Source organism: Myotis nattereri (genome assembly GCF_964212035.1).
Source record: "Myotis nattereri genome assembly, chromosome: X".
In the NCBI taxonomy this organism is placed as follows: domain Eukaryota; kingdom Metazoa; phylum Chordata; class Mammalia; order Chiroptera; family Vespertilionidae; genus Myotis; species Myotis nattereri.
In genome coordinates this window covers 32,130,511-32,156,765 of record NC_138078.1, presented here as the reverse complement: position 1 = coordinate 32,156,765, position 26,255 = coordinate 32,130,511, and the positions used below count along the sequence as shown (strand labels likewise).

The 26,255-nt window shown below is 39.9% G+C and overlaps 1 protein-coding gene across 2 annotated transcripts in view; it reads left to right on the top strand.

Annotated features, from left to right (window-relative positions):
- Positions 1-26,255, top strand: part of DACH2 (dachshund family transcription factor 2) — a gene marked incomplete at its 5' end in the record, with an annotated part of 789,041 nt that overhangs the window by 329,606 nt on the left and 433,180 nt on the right. For both annotated transcript variants that reach the window (XM_081115454.1, XM_081115453.1), the window contains one exon: positions 14,128-14,240. In XM_081115454.1, coding sequence (XP_080971580.1) covers positions 14,128-14,240 — 113 coding nt within the window. The remainder of the gene's footprint in view (positions 1-14,127; positions 14,241-26,255) is intronic.

Sequence of the window (26,255 nt, the reverse complement as noted above, 5' to 3'; positions counted from 1 at the left end):
TTGTGTATGGTGTAAGTTGGTGGTCCAGTTTCATTTTTTTGCATGTATTTGTCCAATTTTCCCAACACCATTTATTGAAGAGACTGTCTTGACTCCATTGTATGCTATAGTCTCCTTAGTCAAATATTAATGAGCATAATGGTTTGGGTAGATTTCTGGGTTCTCTGTCCTCTTCCATTCGTCAATGTGTCTGTTATTGTGCCAGTACCAGGCTGTTTTGAGAACAGTGGCTTTGTAATATAGCTTGAGATCTGGTATTGAGATCCCAAGAAATCAGAAATGCCAGTCAGAAAGGATATATGCACCCCTATGTTCATAGCAGCACAGTTTACAATAGCTTAAATTTGGAAACAGCCTAAGTGCCCATCAGCAGATGAGTGGATTAAAAAAAAACTGTGGTACATCTACCCAATGGAATACTACACTGCTGTAAAAAAGAAGGAACTCCTACTATTCGCAACAGCATGGATGAACCTGGAGAGCATTATGCTAAGTGAAAAAGCTAATCAGCGAAATATAAATATCACATTTATGGAATATAATAAACAACATAAACTGATGAACAAAAATAGAGCGAGAGGAAAAAGTATTTTAGAATATAATAGAAGCAATCCTGTTATTAGCAGATTTTTAATATTTCCTATTATTTTTGTGATATTATACTATATTAGTACATTTTGGGTTATATTATATTATTTTTCTTGAAATATTAATGTTTATTGCATGTAAATGTCTAATTATGTTGTATCTACAATGTGGTAATAGATTTTGTAGATTATGAAAATTATATATATAAGTAAATTCCATATAAGCCATCCTTACTGTTATTTCCTCCCATTAAAAGGGAAAATTGAAGTTACCATAGTATTATCATAAAGTTTCTATAATATCAAATATAAAGACTAGAAGAAGTCATTCAAGCTAACATTTTCAGTGTGTACAAATATAGAGGAACTAGAAGCTCAATGCATAGATTCATGCATGGGTGGGGTCCCTCAGCCTGGCCTGCACCCTCTTTCAATCCAGGACCCCTCGGGGGGATGTTGGACTGCCTTCGGCCTGAGGGATGTAGCATTGCCAAAGCAGCAGGAGGCTAGGGAGCAGTCCCAACTGTGGCAGGGAACAGCTCCACTGCTGCTTATTCCGGCCCCACTGTGCCTGCCGCCACCACTGCTGTCTCCCAGTAGTGCTGCCACAGAGGCAGGAGAGGATCCCGCCACCACAGCTGCACTTCTCAGCCATGAAACCGGCTTTTGGCTGAGTGGCGCTCCCTCTGTGGTAGTGCATTGACCACCAGGGGGCAGCTCCCGCATTGAGTGTCTGCCCCCTGGTGGTCAGTGCGCATCATAGCGAATAGTCGACCGGTTGTTCCAGTTTTCCAGTCATTCTGGTCTTTCGGTAGTAACGGTCGCTTAGGCTTTTATATATATGATGGAGTCCAGAGGGTTTAGGTGACTTGCCCAAGACCCTAGAGATAATAATGGCAGTTCCACATCTGCTGTAATGCTTTCATGCCTCTAATGATGCTCTTTTTCTTTACTACTAAATATTTAGAAAAGGAGTTTTCCATGTTTTGGAACACATATATGTTTCCAATACTTAAGATTTGTTAATATCAGAAACTTTACAATGTCTTTATTCATGCTTTAAAAATATTTATTGATTGATTTTATAGAGAGAGAAACATCAAATTTTGTTGTTTCACTTATTTCTTCATTCATTGGTTGACTCTTGTATGTGCCCTGACGGGATTGAACACACAACCTTGGAATAGCAGGACAAGGCTCTAACCAACTGAGTTACCAGCCAGGGCCTTCATGATTTTTCATTGCAGACATAATGATTTTATTTTAAATTATATAAGCAGTTAAAATGGCAAGGTCAAATGAAGAATTATTTGATTTAGAAATCATGCCCACAATGCTTTCTTTTCAGACAGTTGTGTGCTGGTAAATAATTAACTGTCTGGGCCTTAGGCTGGGAGTGGATCTCTGATCTGTAGATTTTGCTGATTTCCATAGTGTACACACTCCCACCATGGCCTGTTTCAAGCTGCCAACCTGAGATCCTCAATGTGAAGTTAGGAATTGACACAAACAGTTCCTGCTTAGAAGCTGGTACAAGTTCGTTCAAGCACATCACTGCTTTCAGATCCCAAATTATAGACTAGGGATCCAATTCAGGATATTTTTATCTCACTTGGGTCCTGATTTTCATTTTATGTTCTTGTACACACACTCATACCTACATTTGACTCCTGAATTTCATGTTTTTGTCTGTATTCTCTTTAAACCCATATCCTTTTGTACATATATTAAAAGTACTACTTGGAGTTATGGATGTTGCTCATAGGAGCATGTAAACCTTAACATTAACCAGTACATTTCAGGAGAAAAATAAAAGGAATTTTCTGACAAGATGTGTAAAATTTGGGTAAAATCCCCTGCCTTTAATTTGACTTGAGGTCCTAAATAATATGACATATTTCTTTTAGGGACATCCTTTATTCATATATCACACTCCTACTCACTCCTTCAAGGAATAAAGTTGTAGCAAAACAATGCCATTTAAAGTAGAAATCTTGAAAAATAAACTATAAACTTCCAGTGTAATATTTTAGAGGACGGAAACATCTTGTATTTATTGAAATTTTTTCTGGAACACAACTTAGACTTTCTGCAATCTTCCTAGTCAGAGGTGATTAACAACCAATTTTAGAGCAGCAACAATTGTACAAAGTTAATGTTTAATTAGCAAAAGGGAAGCACCTGTAGTGTGGAGGAAGAGACTCCAAGATTAGATTATACACATTCAGGTTGTAACAAAAGACAAATTAAATGAACATACTATTTATCTTCAGGGAAAATATAGTTGCTAAGTTGTTAGATAGCCCCAACTCCTGGGAAGTACAAGCAGTAAGTAATCTTTTGCATGTAAATTTCATTGCTGGCTTTTAACCAATGAATTCCAATGGGGAATGTGTGAGTTTTCCTGTCCTTTCAGCACAAAGGCAGGCTTGTTTGTGCTTGGGATGATTAGACAGATCTAGCCCACCTTCAGTTTAATATGTCATGCTTTGCACTTGGCATGTTAGCTCTCACCTCCTCCCCAAAATGATTTGTCCCTTACCATCAACAATTTCTGTCCTTCATCAGCCTTCCTGTGTTCAACTGGAGGAGATTATTCAAAATTCTTTTTAACACCTTTGCTTCTACTTTCACATTTATAATTATCATTTTACTAAAGTATAAAAAGACTTAATATGATTATTCTTGGCAGGATGCCTAAGGTGAAACCCTATTGTATTAAATGTATAAATTATAATGTATGCAGTTGGGAAAATGGGTTTGCAAAGTACTCGTGTATCCACATAATTTAAAGTAAACTGTCAGAGAGTTTGTACTCTTTAGAGGCTAATATTCATTGAAAAGCATCTCATAATATGTTTTATCTGAAGGGTAAATGAATAGTTTAAGTTAAATGCAACCAGTAACTTTCTGGAAGACAGGAAGAGAAAGGATACAATAGCCTCTCAGCAAGGGCTTAGGAAAATACAAAACCCCTTCCTTCCTCAGTTACTTTGAAGCTTATTTAGAATGATTAATTTTCCTGTGGTTTAATGTAAATTGAGAATTAAATAGAAACTGTGTTACCTTGCTGGTCTCGCTTTCCCAGGTTTCACGCTAAACTTGTGGATAGCTTTCCTAACCAAGTGCATTTCAATTAGAATCAATCCTTTCATTAAATAAGAAACTAAAGGAAAATATTTTTCCGTTTTTTTATCTTTCTAATTTTCAAAAAAAAGTTTCATTTCTAAATTTAGATTTCAAAAATATTCAGTGTGCTTCCTTCCTGCTGCACTAATTGATAACCCTATCACCTGTTAATTTTGGTATTTTAAACAAGTTCTGGGAGACTTCAGGAGAAAATCAATATATTTGGGTCTTATTTCTACCTCTAAAATGTGAAAGGAATCTCACAAAAATGCACCTTATGAAGTATCCTGGCAAAATGTTCAAAATAATTATCTTACCCCTCCCTCCCTTTTCCCCTTCTCTTTTTCCCTCTTTCTCCCTCCCTTCCTTCCTTCATGTTTTGTTTGTACCAAGAACTATGTTAGTCACAATAAATAAGATATATAGTCCCTGCCATCAAGAAACTGAGAGTCTAGAGCTAGACATATAGCTATATTCTATTTACATTTAATTTTTGCAATAGGAAGAATAGGGCAAACTGCTTCCTTTACCATGGTGCTGAGATGGATTTCATTTACATTTTTACAATACCTGAAAAGATGAAAGTGCTGTACACATGTAGAAAATGCCTTGTTGCTCTGAAGCTGGAAGGAGGGGTAGAGTAGGGTCATCCCCAATTCTTTCATGAGGTTGATTTTTCATTGCTCTCAGTACACTCCACTGATGGGGTTAAATTGCCAAAAGTGTTTAAGAACTTCAAGTCCTCTGACATTTTGACCTCGCTAAATATTATTTTATCTCAAAAAGGAGATATGCAAATTACATTGACTTTATTTTTACCATTAAAGAAAATATATGTTATAGTTATGGGGGAATGTGCCATTGGTTTAGGAAAATACTCTTTTTTTTTTTTATAGGAAGAGTTTATTCACATTGGGTGAGGGGAAGATAGAGGAAAATAGGAAAGTAATCTTTGCCAGATGTTGGATTTATTGTTTGTTTACTTAAATACAGTAAAGTAGAAGGATGTTTTTGATGAATTGAATGCTGGAAGTAATAGTGTTTTTTATTTAGAACAGCTAAAAATGGGAAATAAAAAAGCTTTAGGGACACCTCTGTAAAGAAACATCATCAAAGAAATGGTATGATGCAACACACCATTACTATACAAATTGAAAATCTATTTAAAATTGGAAAATTCTGCTCAAAGATGCTTACACATTGGTTGTTTCATTCTCCTTCTTGTACATTACTTTATTATGGAGGATTTTAGAAAGATGAGTTTACAATTTCTCATAATTCCTTGAATCAAATAACGTTGGTACTCATTTAGCAGATGATGAAACTGAAGCATAGAGAGGTTGAGTTTCACATCACAAATGAAATCAATGATACAAATAAATTCAGAGCTTCTGAGTTCACAGTCCCTTGCTGGACTTTTGAATTGTGTGGCCTTGTGGAAACCATAATTTAAGAAGAAAAATAACTTTTTAGAAAAGCATGCTAATAATGTATCAATGCTCCAGTTCAAGCATGTCAAACTAGCAGCCTGTAGGCCATATGTGGCCCACAATGAATATTTTTTGTGGCCCAGCCAATATAAGGATATATAAGAAACATCTTAATAAAAATTTTGTAACGATTTTTTACAATATCCTGTTTTATATCCTAATATATAAAAACCATGGGTCATAACAACCAGTAACAACCAAGGCTCAACCAACTGGAATCAGCTCCAGCACTGACTGCTGAGGGGCCTGCGAATCAGGGCCAGAGAGAGGCCTGAAGAGAGAAGCAGGGACTGATCCATTACCTTTGTGGTAGCTTTTGATCAGCACTTGCCTCTCTCTTTCTCTCCCAGTCTGGCCAGCAGCTGTGCCTCTATTTCTCTGTAAGCCTCCACTGGGGCTGCTAATCAGCCCTGCCTTTCTGATCAGGCCCCGGTGATAGGCCCAGAGATGCAGATTGGCATAGAAACTGACCAATCAGAACCAAATTGGCTAGCAGAGGAGGGCAGTTGGGGGCGAGATCAGGCTGGCAGGGGAGGCCAATTAGGGGCAACCAGGCCATCAGGGAAGGGCAGTTGGGGGTGAGATCAGGCCAGCAGGGGAGGACAGCTGGAGATGAGATCAGGCAGGCAGAGGCAGTTGAGGGTGAGATCAGGCTGGCAGGGGAAAGTAGTTGGGGCAAGATCAGGCTGGCAGGGGAGGGCAGTTGTGGGCGATCATGCAGGCAGGCAGAGGGGTTAGGGGCAATCAGGCAGGTAGACAGAGGCAGTTAGGGGATATCAGGCAGACAGGCAGGTGAGTGGTTAGGAGCCAGCAGTCCCAAATTGCAAGAGAGATGTCCGACTGCCAGTTTAGGCCCAACCCCCAACTTCCCCATCCCCACCAGCCTGATCACCCCCAATGACCCCCCCCCCAGGCCTGAGCACCCACAACTGTCCTCCCCTCTTGGCTCCTAACCATCTTTACCTCGGCCCTGACACCATGGCTTTGTCCAGAAGAATGTCCAGAAGGTCTCCTGGAAGGTCTCCCAGTCTAATTAGTGTATTACCCTTTTATTAGTATAAATAGAGGCCTAGTGAATGGGTGGGGGCTAGCTGATTTTCCCTGAAGGGTGTCCTGGAACAGGGTGGAGGTTCCCTTGGGGGTCGGGCAGCCTGGGCAAGGGGTCTGTGGTGGTTTGCAAGCTGGCACACCCCCATTGGGGTGGGAGTCCCCACTGGGGATGGTGCTGGCCTGGGTGAGGGGCTGGGGCAGTTTGCAGGCCAGCCAAGCCCCCATGGGGTGAGGGTCCCCACTGGGGGTCGTGGCTAGCTGAGTGAGGGTCTGAGGGCTGTTTTCAGGCTGGCCACACCCCCTTCAGGGTGAGAGTCCCTGCTGGGGTGCCTGGCCAGCCTGGGTGAGAGGCTGAGGGCTGTTTACAGGCCCCTTCCTCAGTAGCTGGCCTGAACAACCCAAGCCTCCTGTGCTCAGGTCGGCTCCATGCCGGCCGTCCACAGGCCCCTCTTTCAGTGGCTGGCCAGGGCAGGCAGGAAGCTTGGGTTGCCCCTGGTGACCCAAGCCTCTAGAACACTCTGACCTGCTCTGTGTCTGCCACCCACAGGCCCCTCCTTTGGTGGCTGGCCCAGGCAGGCGGAAAGCTTGGCTTCCTCCATTGCTGGGGGTGACCCAAGCCTCCTGCCTGCTTTGCTGGCTCTGTGGCTGCCGCCATCTTTGTCCCACTAATTTTCATACTCCTGATTGGCTGGTGGGTGTCACAAAGTGATGGTCAATTTGCATATTTCTCTTTTATTAGTGTAGATGAGTTGCTACTATTTATCCATGTAGAGCAGAACTTTTTAAAAAAAAGATCATAAATCAGCGTGGAAACTGTCTTCTGTATTTCTTTTTTTTAATTTATATTTCACTGTTGACTGTATTACACAAATCCCCAATTAAACCTCCCTTTGCACCTCCACCCAGACCTTCATATCACTAATTGAATGTATGCTCTCAGACTGTATCCCTAAACACAGAGGTTAATAGTGATCGACTTCCTAAATTTCTTGCTTAACTTCTAAGCTCTCTTGAGTTGTGATATTAATACCCTGCTCTTGCATTTTCTGATTGACATTCAAACTTGAAATTTTAACTATAGAGATCACCATGGGACTATACACAGACTGACAATTATCAATGGGACTTCATTTGCCATACATGAAAAACAATATTTAGGCTTGTCATAACAAGCTCCCTAATGCTAGTACTAAAATGCCCTTTGTGCTAAAGAAAGCTTTTGCTATGATACAAAGCAAAAGGCAGTGACCTTACAGAAAAATAGCAGCAGTTTCAGCAGGTTATACTGAAGCCTTCCTAAGGCAGTGAAAATTAGCAAGATGTTTTCCCAGGAACCCTAATACCTTAAAGATATTTCATAAAGAAAATGGTCTAGGGTCAAATATTATGCATAGCAGATAGTGAATTGACTTACCTAGCTGGAGTAGAAGACTCATTTAAGAAATAATTGGAGAAAAGGGAAGAAATGTATTAAGGCAGATATCTAGACTAAGGCATTTAGATTTTATTTTATAATATGCAGTCAGGATATATTGAATGTTCTAGAATCAGTAAAATATTATATAATGAAAGAGATGTTTCTCCAAAATTCATAGCACAGTTTATATAGAATGAATTGGAACAATGAAGCCACCTGTTTAAAATAACTTGGACATGAAGTGACGAGGGCCTGAATTATGTTGCTATACATAAGAATAGATAAAGATGGAAATTTACAACGTATATCGCACTGGAACAAAAATATTAAAGATTGAAGATGAAAGGAGAGAATGAGGGAGAATCAAAATTATCCTTAAGTTTATAGTTTTGGTAACTGAAAGCATGCCTTTATCGCTAGCAAAGCAAGAGAAGGGAGGTATGGAGAGTGGGATTTGGAGAGGCATATGTAGGATATATCCAAAAGAATGGATATCTTCTTATCCATTCCCTTAATATTAGAAGTTTTACATGGTGATATACTCTTTGAATTAAAGAATGCCGTTATTAAAAAAAAAAAAAAAGAATGCCGTTATTTTAAAACATGTGTCTGACATTGATATGATACGCCTTAGAATGACAAATATTTATTTAATTTGATGTATTGTAAGATTTACAAGGTGCATTAATTCCACTGATGCTAGTATGAATTACACAAGCAGAGCAAAAAGAGGCTGCTAAGAATCCCAGTCATTCATCAGCATGTCTTTTATATAATCTTTGTTAATTATACTAAGAATTGTATTAGAATTCAATTTATGACAAAGAGAGATCTTGTTTAAAGGTCCTGGCATGAGCCTAGAGCACATTTAATTTAAATAGGGAGCAGAGTCAAGTAAATGAAGTATAAAATAGCTTCACAGTTATACTTTCTATCAAGTGAGTAGTCAACCTTTAAATTGTTTATTATATCAGATTTCTTTTTTTATTGAAGGAAAAACAGAAATTCAGTGTTAGCAAGGAAATTAAACATGACAATTTAAAATAATAGCTCTACTATTTTTATATGTGATAAAATACACATTAAGAAAATATTAAAATTGTCAGTTAGCATGTTACTGCAAAGTTTCAATTTTCCAAAGAGATGTAACTCTGTTAAATATGTGTTCACTAGATGATAATAAATAAAATAAAACTAATAGAATAAGAATATTAAAAACCAAAATAAAAGCTATAAATAATCCAATTCATTACAATTATAATATTAATGCATAAATCTGAATTGTTCTACATGATCCTTGACATTGTAATATGTGACTCATTAATAAGTAGAGAATTTCCTTCATCCTCTGAACACCCTACGTTAAAGGTACTTTCCTTATCTTCCCTGGCTGTAAGTGAATGCTGGTGTCGGTACTTTTAATATATCCAAATTTAAGTTTTGGATGTGCATATAGGGACTAAAGTATGGAGTAAATAGTAATGGAATATAAATGACCTTGCCTCCAGTGCATTTTTTGTTCCTTGTATTGATAGCTACTAGAGACATGATAAACCACATTTTAAGTTCCCATGAACCAAGGGCTGATTGACGCCCAGTTTAACATAAGCACCATTTTATGAGAGTTACCATAGTGACAAGGTTCCAGTTATCAGCTTGAACAATTTCATATATGATTAATGTTAATTGCCCATTTTGCATGGATGACTTCTGGCTTGCTGAATTGGTTGCTACTGGCTTTGATCTGGTTGGGAATACAATCCAGTGCAATAGTTAGAAAAGTGATCAGTTTGCCAACACTGAGAGAAGATGGATTCAGGCTGCTGTGAGGTCAGAGTTTGTTTCTCTTCATAAACACTAAAAGGTCAAGTAGAGTTTAACTACCATTGGCATCCTTGAAATGTCGTAATAAATGCCAGAGCTAAGAGGTTATTATTAATCCATGATGCAATTAAAAGACTTTCCATTCTTTCAAAAAAGATTCATTTTATTCAACAGCATATTTAAAGAATAGCATTTTTACAGTCAAGTAAACAATTCCTTCAAAGTGAGTGTTATTTGTTGTTTTCATGGCTTCTAATGTAATCCAAAAAAAATGACACATTCAGGGACCATTCCAAGGGATTTTAAATATCAGTGATAGCTCTGAAAAGTAAACCCCAGGTCATTATTAACAGCCCACTTCAGGAATCCAACTGCAGTGGTCTTTACAAGTTGTTGTTAATACCCGCTTTAACTGCCACTCTATCTTCAGCAATTTGTTTAGTTTGTCCTAGAATGTTGCAAGTGTTTCTTTAAAGAATTTTAAGCCAACCTTTCATTAAAGAGGATGACATGACTTGTGATTCCTCACTAAATCATGTGTGACCATATGGTTTATATTAACTATCTTGAAGGCTCATGACATCATTAATGAATTTACTAACAAAATATTTTTATTTGAAACAAAATCACTCACCTAAGTTACTCCTTGATTCATATATAAATGACTGATGACATGAAATAAAATTGCAACAGTGAAATGTCATAATCTTAATGAGCAAAATATCAGCTATTGCAACTTCAAATAAATATATCATAGAATGTATAATATCCTGTTGACAACAGAAGACCTACTGAATTTCCCTCTTAGGGAACTGCCAACTCTACAAAGTGTATAAATGGCAAGGTAGCACTTTATAATTCACTTCAACTGCGGAAATATGAAATGCTGTGGATATACTATATTTCAAGTTGGATTATTCTTTAATCTCAGGAAGCTCAGCTATTATTTCATTTCTTCTAAAGAAGTTTGCAGAAAGAAGGGTAAAATACATACCAAGGTAAATTTGGTTAAAAGATAACCTGGACTCAGAGAAAATAATGATTCTTTATGTTACACACAATATTGATTCTATAAAGCTGAATGTCTCAAAGATTTAGCTGAATTATTTAATTAAAATTTTGCTATTTCATGGGGTTGTTTTTCTTGTACTTTAGCAACATTTGTTTGTGGTGTTATGGGCGATACATCCACTGAGCCATTTGGGTGGCAAATTTTAAAAAGAGGCCTATTTTATTTTACAGAGTACAAATAACCTTGTAATTAAACTGAAAACAAATAATTGCCAACAAGCAATTACCATTTAATTAAAGTGTAATTACATGGCTATTTATACTCTATAAAATAAAGCATTACTGAAATCAGTAATGCAATCAATATTTTAGCAGAAACAGGATGCTGCAATGATGGAGCTTTCAACCCATGCTAATTAAATTGTCATCTAAAAAGCAGTTTTCTGGTTAAATCACCACATGTTTATTTGTCTTGATTAATATGTAAATATATGCCTAATGTTAATAGAGCTCTTAAAGATCAGAAGTATGGCAGGATTATCTATCAAGAAGATTTTTACCAACATTCTATGGAGCTCTATAGTCTTTCATCATGCTGTCAGGCTTGTGTTCTTTGAAAGGAAATGCAAGAAATTTAGTGCTAGGAATATCTTACTACAGAGGATCATTAGGTCTAAAAGTAAAAATGAAACCATCTTACATTAGTATGGAACTCTTTCACAAACTTGATTCTAATTAACTTATTCTAGGGTCCCAAGTCTTCTTGTAAAAATGAAGGCATCCGAATGTGAATTTTGCTCACCGATAAATCTAAACAAGTTTGGAAGTGGATATCACATAATCATACTCACTAAAGAGTTAATCATAAATTTTAAAGAACAGGTCAAACACAAATCTTTATCACTAGACCATAAGCTCCTCAAAGGCAGAAGCTGTTCTACGTCCTTACAATATATCAAACAATAGACCAAAATCCTTAACCTTGTCAAGCTTACATTTTAACCTTTGTGACTCTCATACCTAGTTCTAACACCAGATTCATACTGAATGGGCACCTAGTACATATTCCTTTACTCGATGATTGAATTAGTAATATTGTCACTGTATATGTATAACTCCAGAGCTTTTTAGTCCTTAAGCAGGTGTTGAAGTTTGTAGAACCTCTCACACATGAGATAGTGGCATCTACCCTTTAACCTTGTATATAGTCAGATTTGAATGAATCATATTTTGAAGGTTCTATAATGGCTGTAGAATCCAAGACTTAAAAGCAGTTATTTGATGGACTATATAATGCAACTACCTTGAGATTCATGTGGTCATGGAGAGTAGAACAATGTAAGGAATATTTGGAAGTTGTAGCAACAATGAGATAATATTTCCTGTCATTATTAATGAACTGATTTAATTAAGCATTTACTGAATCCTACTGTGTGCGAGACACTATGAAAATTGCTTAGGATTCAGTGACAAAACCAGAAATATGTGCTGCCTCCATGGGACTTACATTCTAGGTGGGAAGGCTCACAATCATACCAACATAAAAAAGTTATACACTAAAAAGAATGTTAGGATGGAGAATAAGGTTTATGGCATATGCAGTAAATACAATGAAGCCATTTGTGATCTAAGCCATTGATTTTCCAATATAGATCTGATGGTGGGAAGTTTGACCAATTCTTTCAAATATTGATATGTAAGATAGAACCACCAGAGTAAGAGGCCTCCAATGCCTCCCAAGCCTGTCAGCTTAATGGAAAAGAGCTATGTCAAACAGTGAGATGGACCAAGAAATTTGGACGAGAATGATATAAACCATATAGCTTTCAAAGTGTACTGTCAATGGCTGGCTCATAATATGGAAGTAGAGGGAGAACCAGGCTGCTTACTTCTGGATATAGCCCATCTGAAAGTGATCATAACCATGAAGACATCACTGAAGTGTTTACAATGGAAAATTACAAAGAGAAATCAGGTGGACTTGAATAAAGTTAGTAGGCTCGATCTGACAAGTAGAAAGACCCAAAGAAGCACTTATAAAGTACAGATTTGGTGAAGATTATTTAAAAAGCTAACATGCCTTCTTCGAATGACTGGATGTTCCCTGATTAATATTTTTCAGTGATTTTGGAACTTTAGGGCACTTGAAGTAAATAGCATATTTCTCTCATGACTGGCCTTTAAAATAGTTAGGGAGCCATAAAACAGAGCAAGGGCAAACAAGATAACAACACTGAATTAAATAAAATAAATTATGGCCCAGAATCAAGTAGAAAGAGGGAGAGGAGAGTCAGTTTATAAAATTGAAACATTAAATGAGAAAAACAGACTCTTTTGTGCTAGACTGATATACAATATTGATGCACAATGAAAGAAAATAACACCAGCAGTATATGAAAAATGAACTGGGTAATGGTACCTCTGTGTAAGGTTGCTAGAAGTTGTCTTCATTTAACATCAGAGTTTCTCTTACATTGATGGAGCGCTTTGCTACTGCAAAATTGATAGAGTAAGATTCAACTTAAATTTCTTTATGAACCAAAAGTCATTTTTGGAAGTGTTCTCTATCTGAACCTCATACATTTTTGTGACTTGGGTTTTTTAATGTAGTATTTTTTGCAGTATTTTATCAAAAGACCTCTTATTCAATTTTGCAAACTGCATTTCTACTAAAAAGCAACAGCAATATATTAGGCAACATTCAAAAGTAATATTTGAAATATATTGGGTGACTTGAGAATGACTTGATGCTATAAAGAGACTTATGTATCTCTTCATTGTAGTGACAGCTTCCAAATGATGTATTCAGTATACTGACTGTATTAGGGTACAAGATGAAGGTCAGGTACTGATTTCCTATTTCATTATTTTATGGATTAACATTTGCTACTGCAATTCCTGAACTGTTCACACTAGGGTGAAGAATGTGCAAGTGGACTAGGTTAGGTTAATGTTATAAGTTTAGCCTCAACTCATCAGTTAAAATCACCAATCAACTTGTGAAAGAAGACAGCCTAGATTGCAAAGGTGGTAGCTTTTTCTAGTACAGCCACTCCAAGAGAGAGCACTGCTAGTTATACAGCCTGGTTTTAAAAAGTTGGAAAAATATCCTACTGAGAGTGGGGGTCTTTTGTTCCTTGTGTGCTTTGGCAATTGTGGAAATGCTAATAAATATCAGTTCTTACTCTATATCTCTCAACTCTTTACCCCTTACCTCTGGCATGCTGGACAGAGAATCACTTCACAGTCCATACAATTTTAACTCTGTGAGTTACTATCTCAGATCTCAGTAGCATGTATTAATACCAGGGATCAAGTGTAGCTTTAACAGCAGGGAGTAAGTGGGTTTCTCATAACAGGTAAACTGTATTGCAAAGTGCTAGCTTATAAATGGATTCTAAAATAGAAATTGATCTTTTATAGTTATATTGTTTGCCATATGTTGGGAAATTTAGTGAGAAGGAAAATACTGGTCTTTTAGTAATCAATGAACATAGTCTTTAATATAAAATTCTATCAATCTTGCCAATTAAGATTTAGGAGGCAAATGTAGTAAGCAATTGTATTTGCAAAAAGTGTACATTTTTAACCTGATCTTTGTTGTTCTGTTTTTCAACAGTTCAAGGCCTGGCAGGCCTCCTAAACGTTCCTTGGGAGTGTTGCAGGACAATGCGCGCCTTCTGCCACATTCAGTTCCAGGCCTCTTATCACCAGGACTTATCACTCCCACAGGTAATAAAATCCATCCCATGATCTGCCTTGTCTCTTTATGCTGCTCAGCATTTGAAATAAACTAATATTGATCTAACTGCTTTGTCCTTCAGAGCTTTTCAAGATTTACTAGAGGTTATGTTATTGAATTTTTTGAGTATTCACGTAGACGGTTTTGTTATTCTAGTGACTCAAATCAAATGGATATGACTTAAAAAACTAATTATTTTCTTGCAGAAAATCACTTTTAAAACTTTATTTTGTGTATGTATGTATGTATGTATGTATGATTATGTGTGTTGGGAAAGGGGTTTAGGCAAGGTACACTGGCCAAACTAGCATTGTCTCAAATCCTTCTAGGATTTGATGCAGTACACGTGCTTACTTATATGTTTCAGTAAAATTTTTTGTTTGCTTGTTTTTCAAGGGTTCTGAGCATCTGTGAATCTTGTGCAAGATATTACTCCAGGCTAAAAAGTAGAAAGAAGATGCACTTCTGGTATAGAAACCTTATGATTAGAAAAAAAGAAAGTGCAAGTTGTCATTGTCTTAAGTCATAATTCAGTGTTTTTCATTGAACACTGAAAAACAGTGCTCCCATAAAAATATCTCATAAATTAGCATTGAACTTTTTTGATTTTCTAAATAATAACCTAAAAGTATACAAAACACTTAAGCTTAATATTTATTTAATTAAAACTTTAAAATCATTAGAGATATGTGGTAGAAACTGAATTTAATAACAATGAGATCTTTATAAATTAAATGATACAAATATTTACAAAGCACTTACTGTATTTTGGGTATTAGGTCCTAGATAATGCACAATTATGAGTAACATTCTTTGTCATAATAGAATTAGGGAGAAGGACATTTAAACTAATAATTTCTTTAAAGTGTGGTAGGGACTATAATGCAAGTATATACAAGGTACTATAAGATCACAGAAAAGGGAGCAACTAAATCAATTTGGTAAATTGGGTAATACGCAGAGGGATAGGAACTTTGGATCTATGTCTTATAGAATGAGTTTTAGACAAGTGGAGAATCATGGGGGAAACATTCTAAGTGGAGAGAATATAGACAGATATAAATTGATGAGAAATAGCTTGGTTTGCTAGGGGAAATGACAATTAATTTGAAGATACAGGAGCAGAGATTTGAGGTTAGAGACTCATAGGTGATATGTTTAGAATAGAAGGGGTTGGAAAAGACAACTTGTGTAGTTAGCCTTTTATTTATTATGTTTAGCCTTCTAAGAGTTTTCCTATAGACCACTGGTTTCTAAAGTGTCTTTCAAGGACTTTCCTTACTGGCTGACATGAAATTGGTGAAGTACTCTTTTTTCAGGTTCCCCATTTCTGCCTCAATTAAAATTTTGCATGTTCTAATTCATATAGGATTTCCTTTAAGTAAATAAAAAAGTTGCTCTAAGTAAAAGGAACCACTGCTAAAGTAAATGAGTAAATATTCTAAAAACAATTAGTATAGAGCAGCGGTTCTCAACCTGTGGGTCGCGATCCCTTTGGAGGTCGAAGGACTCTTTCACAGGGGTCACCTAAGACCATCCTGCATATCAGATATTTACATTACGATTCATAACAGTACAACATTACAGTTATGAAGTAGCAATGAAAATAATTTTATGGTTGGGTCACAACATGAGGAACTGTATTTAAAGGGCCAGAAGGTTGAGAACCACTGGTATAGAGGGTTAATTGCAATGAAGGCAATAATGGGAAGGGGATCAGTTGCTATAGTTAAAGGCAGAAATACTGAAGACCTGAACTAAAGATAATTCAATTTAATGGAAAAACGTTTCAGGCTGGTTTAGTAATTAGTATTAATTACATCACACTTGATACTTGATTAAAATATAGGGTGAGAAGATGAAATATAGGATGATTCATGTCTAGTTTGGGTGGAAAGCTGGATAATGGTGACGTTAGCTAAGATAGAGAATTTAGGAAGAGACTCAGGCAATGGGGGTTAGATAATGACTTTTTTATTCTTTAAGTACTTATAAACAAAGTCTAATACAAGAAGAAAGTGTATATAAGTACACTTTATAAAGTGTATATAAGTACACATTATTCCAGAGGGAATAATGTGCCAAAAATGTATCTTGGTGTTCAATATCTGATCATCTATTTCTTGAAAGAGCCTAGAAATAGTAGCCTGCAAATAATCATATCTGTGTCCAGATTTTGAGGGAGTACATACATGAAAGAAAAAAAGAATTTAAAAATTGCCTTGAAGCTAAAATATTATTGAGTAACTTTAGTACCCTATCTATTGAGGAAAACCTGTTAAGTTATATTGAGTTCCTATTATGTACCAGGCATGGGTGCTAAGTGTTTTATGTGTATTTTATGGAATCTCATAATAGCCTTGTGAATAGTATCTTTATTATTCAAGTAAAAATGTATGGCTCAGAGAATTTAATTGTTTATGATCACAAAACAGTTGAGTGGCAGAACTGAGTTTCAAACCCAGGTCTTTTAACTACAGAGCCAATACTATTTTGTCATCATCATGATAGCTTATAGAGCATGTAAAAATCCAGTGTGAGGCTTTCATCTCTTCTTACTTTACTTGGCCATATATGCTTCAGATAGTGGAGCCTTCTTCCTTAGATTATAGCTTTCCCTCCTACAATTTGGATTTACCAAAAAGAGACCCATTGAAACAAAACTCTTTAATTTTTAAATTATGCTTGCACCCAGAATCTACACATATAAAGAGGTAATACGCTAATTTTGTCCATGATGGTGTCTTCATAAGGACCTATATGCATATTGATGTGCGCGCAGCAAGGGGTGGGCGGCCGGAGCCAAATTCCCGGGGTTCTGAGGAAAGCATCTGACAGGAGCCTGGACTCGAAGAAGAAAGAGGAAACAGCCATGGGGAGCTCTTCCAATCCCCCTGCATAGACACTCTACCCCAGCCCCCGCACCCCCGGCGGGATGGATGAACACCCTACCCCAACCCCCATACCCCAGGGGGACGGGAGGCTGACAGGATGGGGAGAAGAGCCAGCCTCGAGGGTAGCTGCAGCCCACACCTCAAACTCCCGATCTCTTCCCCCACCACCCCCGCCTGGGTGCCCACAGCAATAGCACGCCAGCAACCAACCAGCAGCACTCCCGAGGCACCTGGGGCCTGCGGCCCGCAGCTGCCAGGCCCCCTCCACTGGGGTCAGGCATGCCTCTCCTCCCTACAACTCCAGACCTGGGTGGAGTCAGGCCTGAGTGGCCCCCCAGTGTCAGACTATCCCCCCCCCACCCCACCCCCCGCCCCAGCAGCAGCGCTGTCTCTGCAGAGGAAGCTCGCTGAACCTCACTGGGGGCATGGCTAAACCAGCCCTCCTAGCCTGCCTGGCTCTACCCTGGCTGGACCCCCACCCCACTTCAGGAGATTGGAGCCCTGCCCTGAGCAGGTACAGCTGTGAAACAGCCACATACAATTTAAAGAATGGTGCCAAGCAGGAAGGTTTGACAGTTACTCCCCCTTCAGCCTCACTACCCCCTTAGTGCCCCCCTAACTCCTTGCCCCCCACCAGTGCCTCCAGGGATGACCACCTCTACAGGGCTTCTGGCCAGAGCCTGGCCCTCTGAGGCCTGCGGGACCCTCTGCAAAGCTTCCATAACTTTGTAGGAAAACAATCATGCCCTCCTTCCCTAATCAGCACCTGCTACCTGCAAGGGTGCCTGTGGGCAGTTGGGGGTGATCAGGCAAGTGGGGAGGCAATTGGGGCAATCAGGCTGGCAGTGGGGGGCAGTTGGGGGTGATCAGGCTGGCAGGCAGAGTGGTTAGGGGTGATCAGGCAGGCAGGCAGGCAGGCAGGTGAGCGGTTAGGAGCCAGCAGCCCAGGATTGTGAGAGGGATGTCTGACTGCCAGTTTAGGCCTGATCCCGGCAGTCATACATCCCTCTGAGGAGTCCCAGATTGGGAAGGGTGCAGGCCAGGCTGAGGGACACCGCCTTGTGTTAGAATTTTGTGCATCGGGCCACTAGTCTATATAATAAAAGTCTAAGCAACCATTACAGTGGAATGACCAGAACGACCAGTCACTATGATGTGCACTGACCACCAGGGGCAGATGCTCAATGCAGGAGCTGTCCCCTGGTCGTCAGTGCACTTCCACAGGGGGAGCACCACTCAGTCAGAAAACAGGCTCACAGCTGGTGAATGCAGCGGTGGTGGTGGGAGCCTCTTCTGCCTCTTTGGCAGTGCTAAGGAGCAGTGAGCTGAGCAGTAAGAAGCAGTGAGCAGGCGGGCGGTAAGGAGTGAAGGGTTCCAGACTGCAAGAGGGTGCAGGCGGGGCTGAGGAACCCCCCACCCCCAGTGCATGAATTTTGTGCATCAGGCCTCTAGTGAAATGATAATGATAATGTGGGGTAAGGGGGTGAGAAGAGATTAATCAAAGAATTTATATGCATACATACATAATCCATGGATACAGACAATAGTGCAGTGAGTGCCTGGTGGATGCAGGTGCAGGATGGAGCAAGTCAATGGGAAAAAAGGGGACATCTGTAATACTTTCAACAATAAAGATAAATTTAAAAAAATGAAAATGAATTCAGGCATATCTAAGTATCAAAATCCACATGACAGGTCAAATTATTCTACTTTCATTCATGTGTGTAAATATTTTATTGAAATGAAAACAATGTGATAGAAGATGAGATGCTGGGGTCCAACCCCAGCAGGTCCAGGGGTCCCCAAAGATGTGGACGGAGTTGGCGAAGAAGGAATGACACGGAGACAGTGTTCAGTTGATCAGCAGCCTAGCCAGGATCTCCAGCCAAGTTCTGGTCTGGATCTCCAGAGAGGTTCTGCTTAGGATCTCCAGCCAGGTTCTGTGTCCATGTTCCCTCACGAGGTTCTCCAGCCAGGTTCTGTCCAGGTTCTCCAGCCAGGTTCAGTCACCAGGTTCTAGTCAGGTTCTCTTGCCATGTTCTATAGTCAGGTTCAGTCCAGGATCTTTTGCCATGTTCTCTCCAGCGAAGTTCTTCTGTCTCTAGGTTCTGTGTAGGTTCTGTCTTCTTGGTTCTGTCTTCTAAATTCTGTGTTCTAAGTTCTGTGTTGTTACATCTGTATTTATACTAGTTGATTCCAATCCTATCAATCTCTGTTCCAAAGGTTAGGGCGTTTCTTATCTCCATTCCAGGGAGTAAAGATTATGTAGCTTAAGCATGATTGTTCGTAGTTAAAGTGATTAATTACCCGCCTGGCACTTAGTTGAGGGGTTTTATTCCCTCCCTAACTTCAGGGGAAAATCCCTACCTAGGGAAACAACCTTTCTCAGAGAGGAGACCTTGGTTAAAACACATAGTGCCAAGAAGGTGAGCAAACATTTTAAGAACAGTATGCCATATATGCCAGGTCCTTTGAAACAGCAAGGATGGACCGGCTCCCGGCAAATTCCCCCTTTTTTATTTTTTAAAAGCAGGCATTAAAAAGAAAAACCCCAAATGCTCTCTTGTATCCATTTTAAGAGTAGGATTGGCGCTTTCTGCTATTACCTGAGTCCTGATCTATCACCCCAGGGAGAACTTGCCAATCCTGCACTTTCCCGGGTGGAAAGGCTGCAGTGGGGTTAAGGATAAGGCTCCTTGGGCCTACCTCCTCCCATGCCTTTACATTTACCTTTCCTTCCTCAGAAAAGCATGGACATACTTCTTATATAAAACGTTCTGTCTGACTGGGAGTAACCTTAATTCCTCTGCTAGCAAGCATATGTGTTAAAAGATCAATACAGAGTCTTATTTCTTTAGACTCAGTATGGCACATCTTCTCAATCTAAGAATCAATACAGAGTCTTCTTTCTTTGGACTCAGTATGGCACATCTTCTCAATCTAAGAATCATACAGAGTCTTCTTTCTTTGGACTCAGTATGGCACATCTTCTCAATCTAAGTTCTGTACTATCCACCTTCTAACCCTACTTATCCTCTATAGGGGGGTCTGTAGCACCCTGGTGGAGTCCTATCCGTCCCGAGTGTGGGGGTTCTCAGTGGGGGGGGGGGCTTACCTAGGGGAATCCTGTTCCAGGGGTTCCCAAAGGTGTGGACGGAGTCGGCGAAGACTATCCACCCTCTTCCTATGGTGGAGTCCTATCCATCTCGAGAGTGGGGCTTACCTAGGGGTCCCTGTTCGGGCGCCAGATGCTGGGGTCCAACCCCAGCAGGTCCAGGCGTCCCCAAAGGTGTGGACGGAGTTGGCGAAGAAGGAATGACACGGAGACAGTGTTCAGTTGATCAGCAGCCTAGCCAGGATCTCCAGCCACGTTCTGGTCTGGATCTCCAGAGAGGTTCTGCTTAGGATCTCCAGCCGGGTTCTGTGTCCATGTTCCCTCACTAGGTTCTCCAGCCAGGTTCAGTCACCAGGTTCTAGTCAGGTTCTCTTGCCATGTTCTATAGTCAGGTTCAGTCCAGGATCTTTTGCCATGTTCTCTCCAGCGAAGCTCTTCTGTCTCTAGGTTCTGTGTAGGTTCTGTCTTCTTGGTTCTGTCTTCTAAATTCTGTGTTCTAAGTTCTGTGTTGTTACATCTGTATTTATACCAGTTGATTCCAATCCTATCAATCTCTATTCCAAAGGTTAGGGCGTTTCTTATCTCCATTCCAGGGAGTAAAGATTATGTAGCTTAAGCATGATTGTTCGTAGTTAAAGTGATTAATTACCCACCTGGCACTTAGTTAAGAGGTTTTATTCCCTCCCTAACTTCAGGGGAAAATCCCTACCTGGGGAAACAACCTTTCTCAGAGACCTTAGTTAAAACACATAGTGCCAAGAAAGTGAGCAAACATTTTAAGAACAGTATGCCATATATGCCAGGTCCCTTGAAACAGCAAGCATGGACCGGCTCCCGGCAATGAGATATGTAATTGATTGTGAGAGAAAAGGACATTCATTTGAAATTACTATAAAGTATTTTCTTATCCTATGCAAATTCTCATTTGTGAATATATTTCATGATTTTAATGAAGTATTACAAAAATAACATTAAGGTTTCAAAATATCTTATTGTTTGAGAATAAATTTAACTGTTAAAAAAAAAGAAAACACACTGAAATGTGTTGAAATTTCTCTCAGATAGAAATAAAAGTGTCAGAAAACCTATCTAATAAAAGAGAAACATGGTAATTGGCATACGACCGCTATCCTTCCCATTGGCTAATCAGCGAGATATGCAAATTAACTGCCAGCCAAGATGGCGGCCAACAGCCAGGCAGCTTGAAACTAACATGAGGCTTGCTTGCTTCAGTGACGGAGGAAACCAACGTTCCCCCACCTGCCTTGCTAGCCTCTGAGTCTGCAGTTTAAAAAACATTGTAACAAATATAGAAGCTAAACAAAACCCCAGAATCCTGCTTTCAGCGAGCCAGGATTTCAGAGCTGGAATTGATACAAAGTTTTGATTATAGAACCTAAACAAACGGGATACCTGTTTTCAGCAGCGGATGCCTAAGACCTGGTGCCTCAGAGCTAAAGCTGGCCCAGAATAAAAAAAAAAAAAAAGAAAAGAAAAAAGGAGCAGTTGGGAGCTTCAGTCCCAGCCTGAAAACAGCCCTCAGCCCCTCACTCAAACTGGCCAGGCACCCCAGTGGGGACCCCCACCATGAAGGGTGTGTGACCAGCTGCAAACAGCCATCAGCCCCTCACCCAGGCTGGCCAGGAACCCAGTGGGGACCCCCACCCTGATCCAGGACACCCTTCAGGGCAAACCAGCCAGCCCCCACCCATGCACCAGGCCTCTATTCTATATAGTAAAAGGGTAATATGCCTCCCAGCACCGGGATCAGCGGAGCCGCAAGGCTTCCTGGCACTGGGATCAGCGTGACAGGGGGCAACGCCCAAACCCCCTGATCACCCTGTAGCTCTGTGTGTGACAGGGGGCGGGGCCACAACCTCCCTATCAGCCCTGCTCTGTTCCTGACAGGGGAAGGCGCTCCAACCCCCTCATAGGCCCTGCTCTGTGCCTAATAGGGGGGAGGTCCCCAACCCCCTGATCACCCTGCGGCTCTGTGTGTGACAGGGTGTGGCTCCCAAATCCCCCCAACCCACAGGCCCTGCTCTGTGTGTGACGGCGTAGAGCCATAACCTCCCCATCGGCCCTGCCCTGAGTGTGAGAGTGGCGGCACCCCAACCCTCTGATCGGCCCTGCTCTGTGGGTGATAGAGGGTGGCGCCCGCACCCCCCACGGGCCCTGTTCTGTGTGTGATGGGGTAGAGCCATAACCTCCCCATCGGCCCTGCCCTGAGTGTGACAGTGGCAGCTCCCCAACCCTCTGATCAGCCCTGCTCTGTGGGTGATAGAGGGCGGCACCCCAACCCCCTGATCCGCCCTGCTCTGTGTGTGACAGGGGTCGGTTCCCCAACTCCCCTATCGGCCCTACTCTGTGCGTGACAGGGGGGAGCTCCTCAACACCCTGATGGGCCCTGCTCTGTGCATGACAGGGGGCAGCGCCCAACCCCCTGATGGGTCCTGCTCTGTGTGTGACAGGGGGCAGCACCCCTACCCCCTGATGGGCCCTGCTCTGTGCATGACAGTGGGTGGCTCCGCAACCTCCCCATCGACCCTGCCTTGAGTGTGACATGGGGCGGTTCCCCAAGCCCCCAATCGGCCCTACCCTGAGCATGACTGAGGGTGGCATCGCAACCTACCAATCCTCCCTGCTCTGTGCATGAAAGGGGGTGGCGCCCCAACTCCCTAATCAGCCCTGCTCTGAGCGGGATCAGGGGCTGCACCTAGGGATTAGGCCTGCCCTCTGCCACCCAGGAGCAGGCCTAAGCCAGCAGGTCGTTATCTCCCGAGGGGTCCCAGACTGCGAGAGGGCACAGGCCAGGCTGAGGGACCCCCCCTCCCCCCAAGTGCACAAATTTTTGTGCACCGGGCTTCTAGTAATGATAATAATGACCAAGGGCTGTAAACAAATTTAAACCAGAGTTGTAAAATATCTATTTAGCAGTAGTAAAAGGTGTAAGTAAATGTCATATTTTTATTTCCGTTCTTTTATGTTTTTTTCTAATCTTGATTTTAAAGAACAAACACCTTTATTGTTGAAAGTATTACATAAGTCACCCTCCCCCCCCCTCCATTGACCACTTCTAGCCTGCCCTAGGCCATCACCATCACCCTACTGTCAGGGTCCATGGATTATGCATATATGCATACAGGTACTTTGGTTGATCACTTCCCAACACCCACCCAATCTGCCTTCGGTCTGAGATTCAAAAGTCTGTTGCATGCTTGAATGTCTCTGGATCTATTTTGTTCATCAGTTGATTTTGTCCATTAGGTTCCTCATATGAAAGAAATCGTGTGATACTTGTATTTCTATGATGAGCTTATTTCACTTAGCATAATACTCTCTAAGTCCCCCCATGCTGTCTCAAAGGGTAAGACATCATTCTCTTTTATAGCTGCATAGTATTCCATATTGGAATCACACCACAGCTTTTTTATCCAGTCATCTAATCATGGGCAGTTGGGCTGTTTCCAGATCTTAGCTATTGTAAAATGAGCTGCTATGAACATAAAGGTGCATATATTCTTTCTGATTGATGTTTCTGTTTTTTTTAGGATATATCCCTAGTGTGGTATCACTGGATCAAATGGCAGTTCCATTTTTAATTTTTTGAGAAAACTCCATACTGTTTTTTATTATGGCTGCACCAGTCTGTATTCCCATTATCAGTGTACTAGGATTCTCTTTTCTCCACATCCTCACCAGCACTTACCATTTGTTGATTTGTTGAAGGTAGCCATTCTGAAAAGTGCAAGGTGATATTTCATTATCTTTTTAATATGTATCTCTCTAATGATCAGTGAGTTTGAGCATTTTTCAATATGTCTCTTGGCCTTCTGTATGTCCAATTTGGAAAAGTGTCTATTTAGGTCCTTTGCTCATTTTTTAATTGGATTGTTCGTCTTCCTTTTGTTAAGTTGTATAAGTTCCTTGTATATTTTGGCTATTAGCCCTTTATCAGATGTATCATTGGCAAATATGTTCTCCCATACAGTGGGCTCCCTTTTTATTTTGTTGGTTTATTTTGCTGTGCAGAAGCTTTATATTTTGATGTAGTCCCATTTATTTATTTTCTGCTTAGTTTCCCTTTCCTTAGGAGATGTATCCACAAACATATTGCTATGAGAGATATCTAAGTTTTTGCTGCCTATATTTCCTTCTAGGATTTCTATGGTTTCACAATTTAATATTTAAATCTTTTACCCAGTTTGAGTTTATTCTTGTGCATGGTGTCAGTTGGTGGTCCAGTTTCATTTGTGGGTTTGTTTGGGTTTTTTTTTTTGCATGTATCTTTGCAATGTTCCCAACACCATTTATTGAAGAGACTGTCTTGATTCCATTGTATGCTTTTATCTCCTTAGTCAAATATTAATGAGCATAATGGCTTGGGTAGATTTTTGGGGTCTGTGTTCTGTTCCATTGTTGTATATGCCTGTTCTTTTGCCAGTACCAGGCTGTTTTGATTACAATGGTGTTGTGGTATAACTTAGTATCTGGTATTGTGATCCTTCTAACTTTGTTCTTCTTTCTCAAAATTGCTGCAACTATTTGGGGTCTTTTTTGGTTCCATATAATTTTTGGAGTATTTTCTAATTCTGTGACATGTGCCATTGGTAATTTAATAGCATTGAATCTATAGATAGCTTTGGGTAGTATGCACATTTTAATGATGTTCATTCTACCAATCCTTGAACATGGTACATTTTCCCACTTCTTTATATCTCCGTCTATCTCTTTTTTCAACCTCTTATAGGTATATCTTTTACTTCCTTGGTTAAGTTTATTCCTAAGTATCTTATATTTTTGTTGCAATGGTAAAATGGGAATGTTTTAGCTTCTCTTTCTGATAATTAATTATTGGTGTATAAAAATGCCATGATTTCTGGGTGTTAATTTTGTATCCTGCTACATTGCTGAATTCATTTATTAAATCTAGCAGTTTTTTGATGGAGTCTTTAAGGTTATCTATGTGCAGTATCATGTCATCTGCAAGTAATGAGAGTTTTACATCCTCCTTTCCAATTTAGATGCTTTTTTATATTTTCTTCTTGCCAACAGCAGTGGCTAGCACTTCCAGGACTATGTGGAATAAGAGTGGCGAAAGCAGACATCACTGTCTTGTTCCTGTTCTTAGGGGAAATGATTTTAGTTTTTGGTGCTTAAGTATGATGTGAGCTGTAAGTTTGTGATATATGGTCTTTATTATGTTGAGGTATGATCCCTCCATTGCCACTTTGGTGAGCTTTTTTCTTAAAAATGGTGTTGAATTTTGTTGAATGCTTTTCAGCATCTATTTATATGATCATTTGGTTTCTGTCTTTCAATTTGTTTATGGTATGTATCACGTCTATTGATTTGTGAATATTGTACCAGCCTTGCATCCCTGGAATAAGTCCCACTTGGTCATGCTGTATGATCTTTCTCAGGTATTACTGGATCCAATATGCTACTATTTTGTTAAGGATTTAGCATCTATGTCCATCAGGGTTATTGACCTGTAATTGTCTTTCTTTGTAGTGTCTCTACATGGCTTTGGATTAGGGTAATAGGTTGAAAGTGTTTCTTTCTCTTAGATTTTTTGGAATAGCTTGAGAATATGTGCTAATTCTTTGAATGTTTCATAAAAAGCCCCCGTGAAACCTTCCGGACCAGGGCTTTTGTTTGCTGGGAGGTTATTATTATTATTACTATTAATAATAATATTATTATTACATTTCAATTTCATCAGTTGTTATTGACTTTTCAGGTTTTCTGATTCTTCCTGATGCAATTTTGGAAGATCATTTTTTTTCTAGGAATTTGTCCATTTCATCCACATTGTCAAGCTTGTTGGCAGGTAGTTGTTACTGGTATTTTGTTATAATACTTTGTATTTCTGTGGTGTCAGTTGTTACTTCACTGCTTTCATTTCTTATTTTATTTATTTGCATCCTCTTTCTTTGTTTCCTTACGAGTGTGACTAAAAGTTCATCAGCCTTGTTTGTATTTTCAAAGAACCA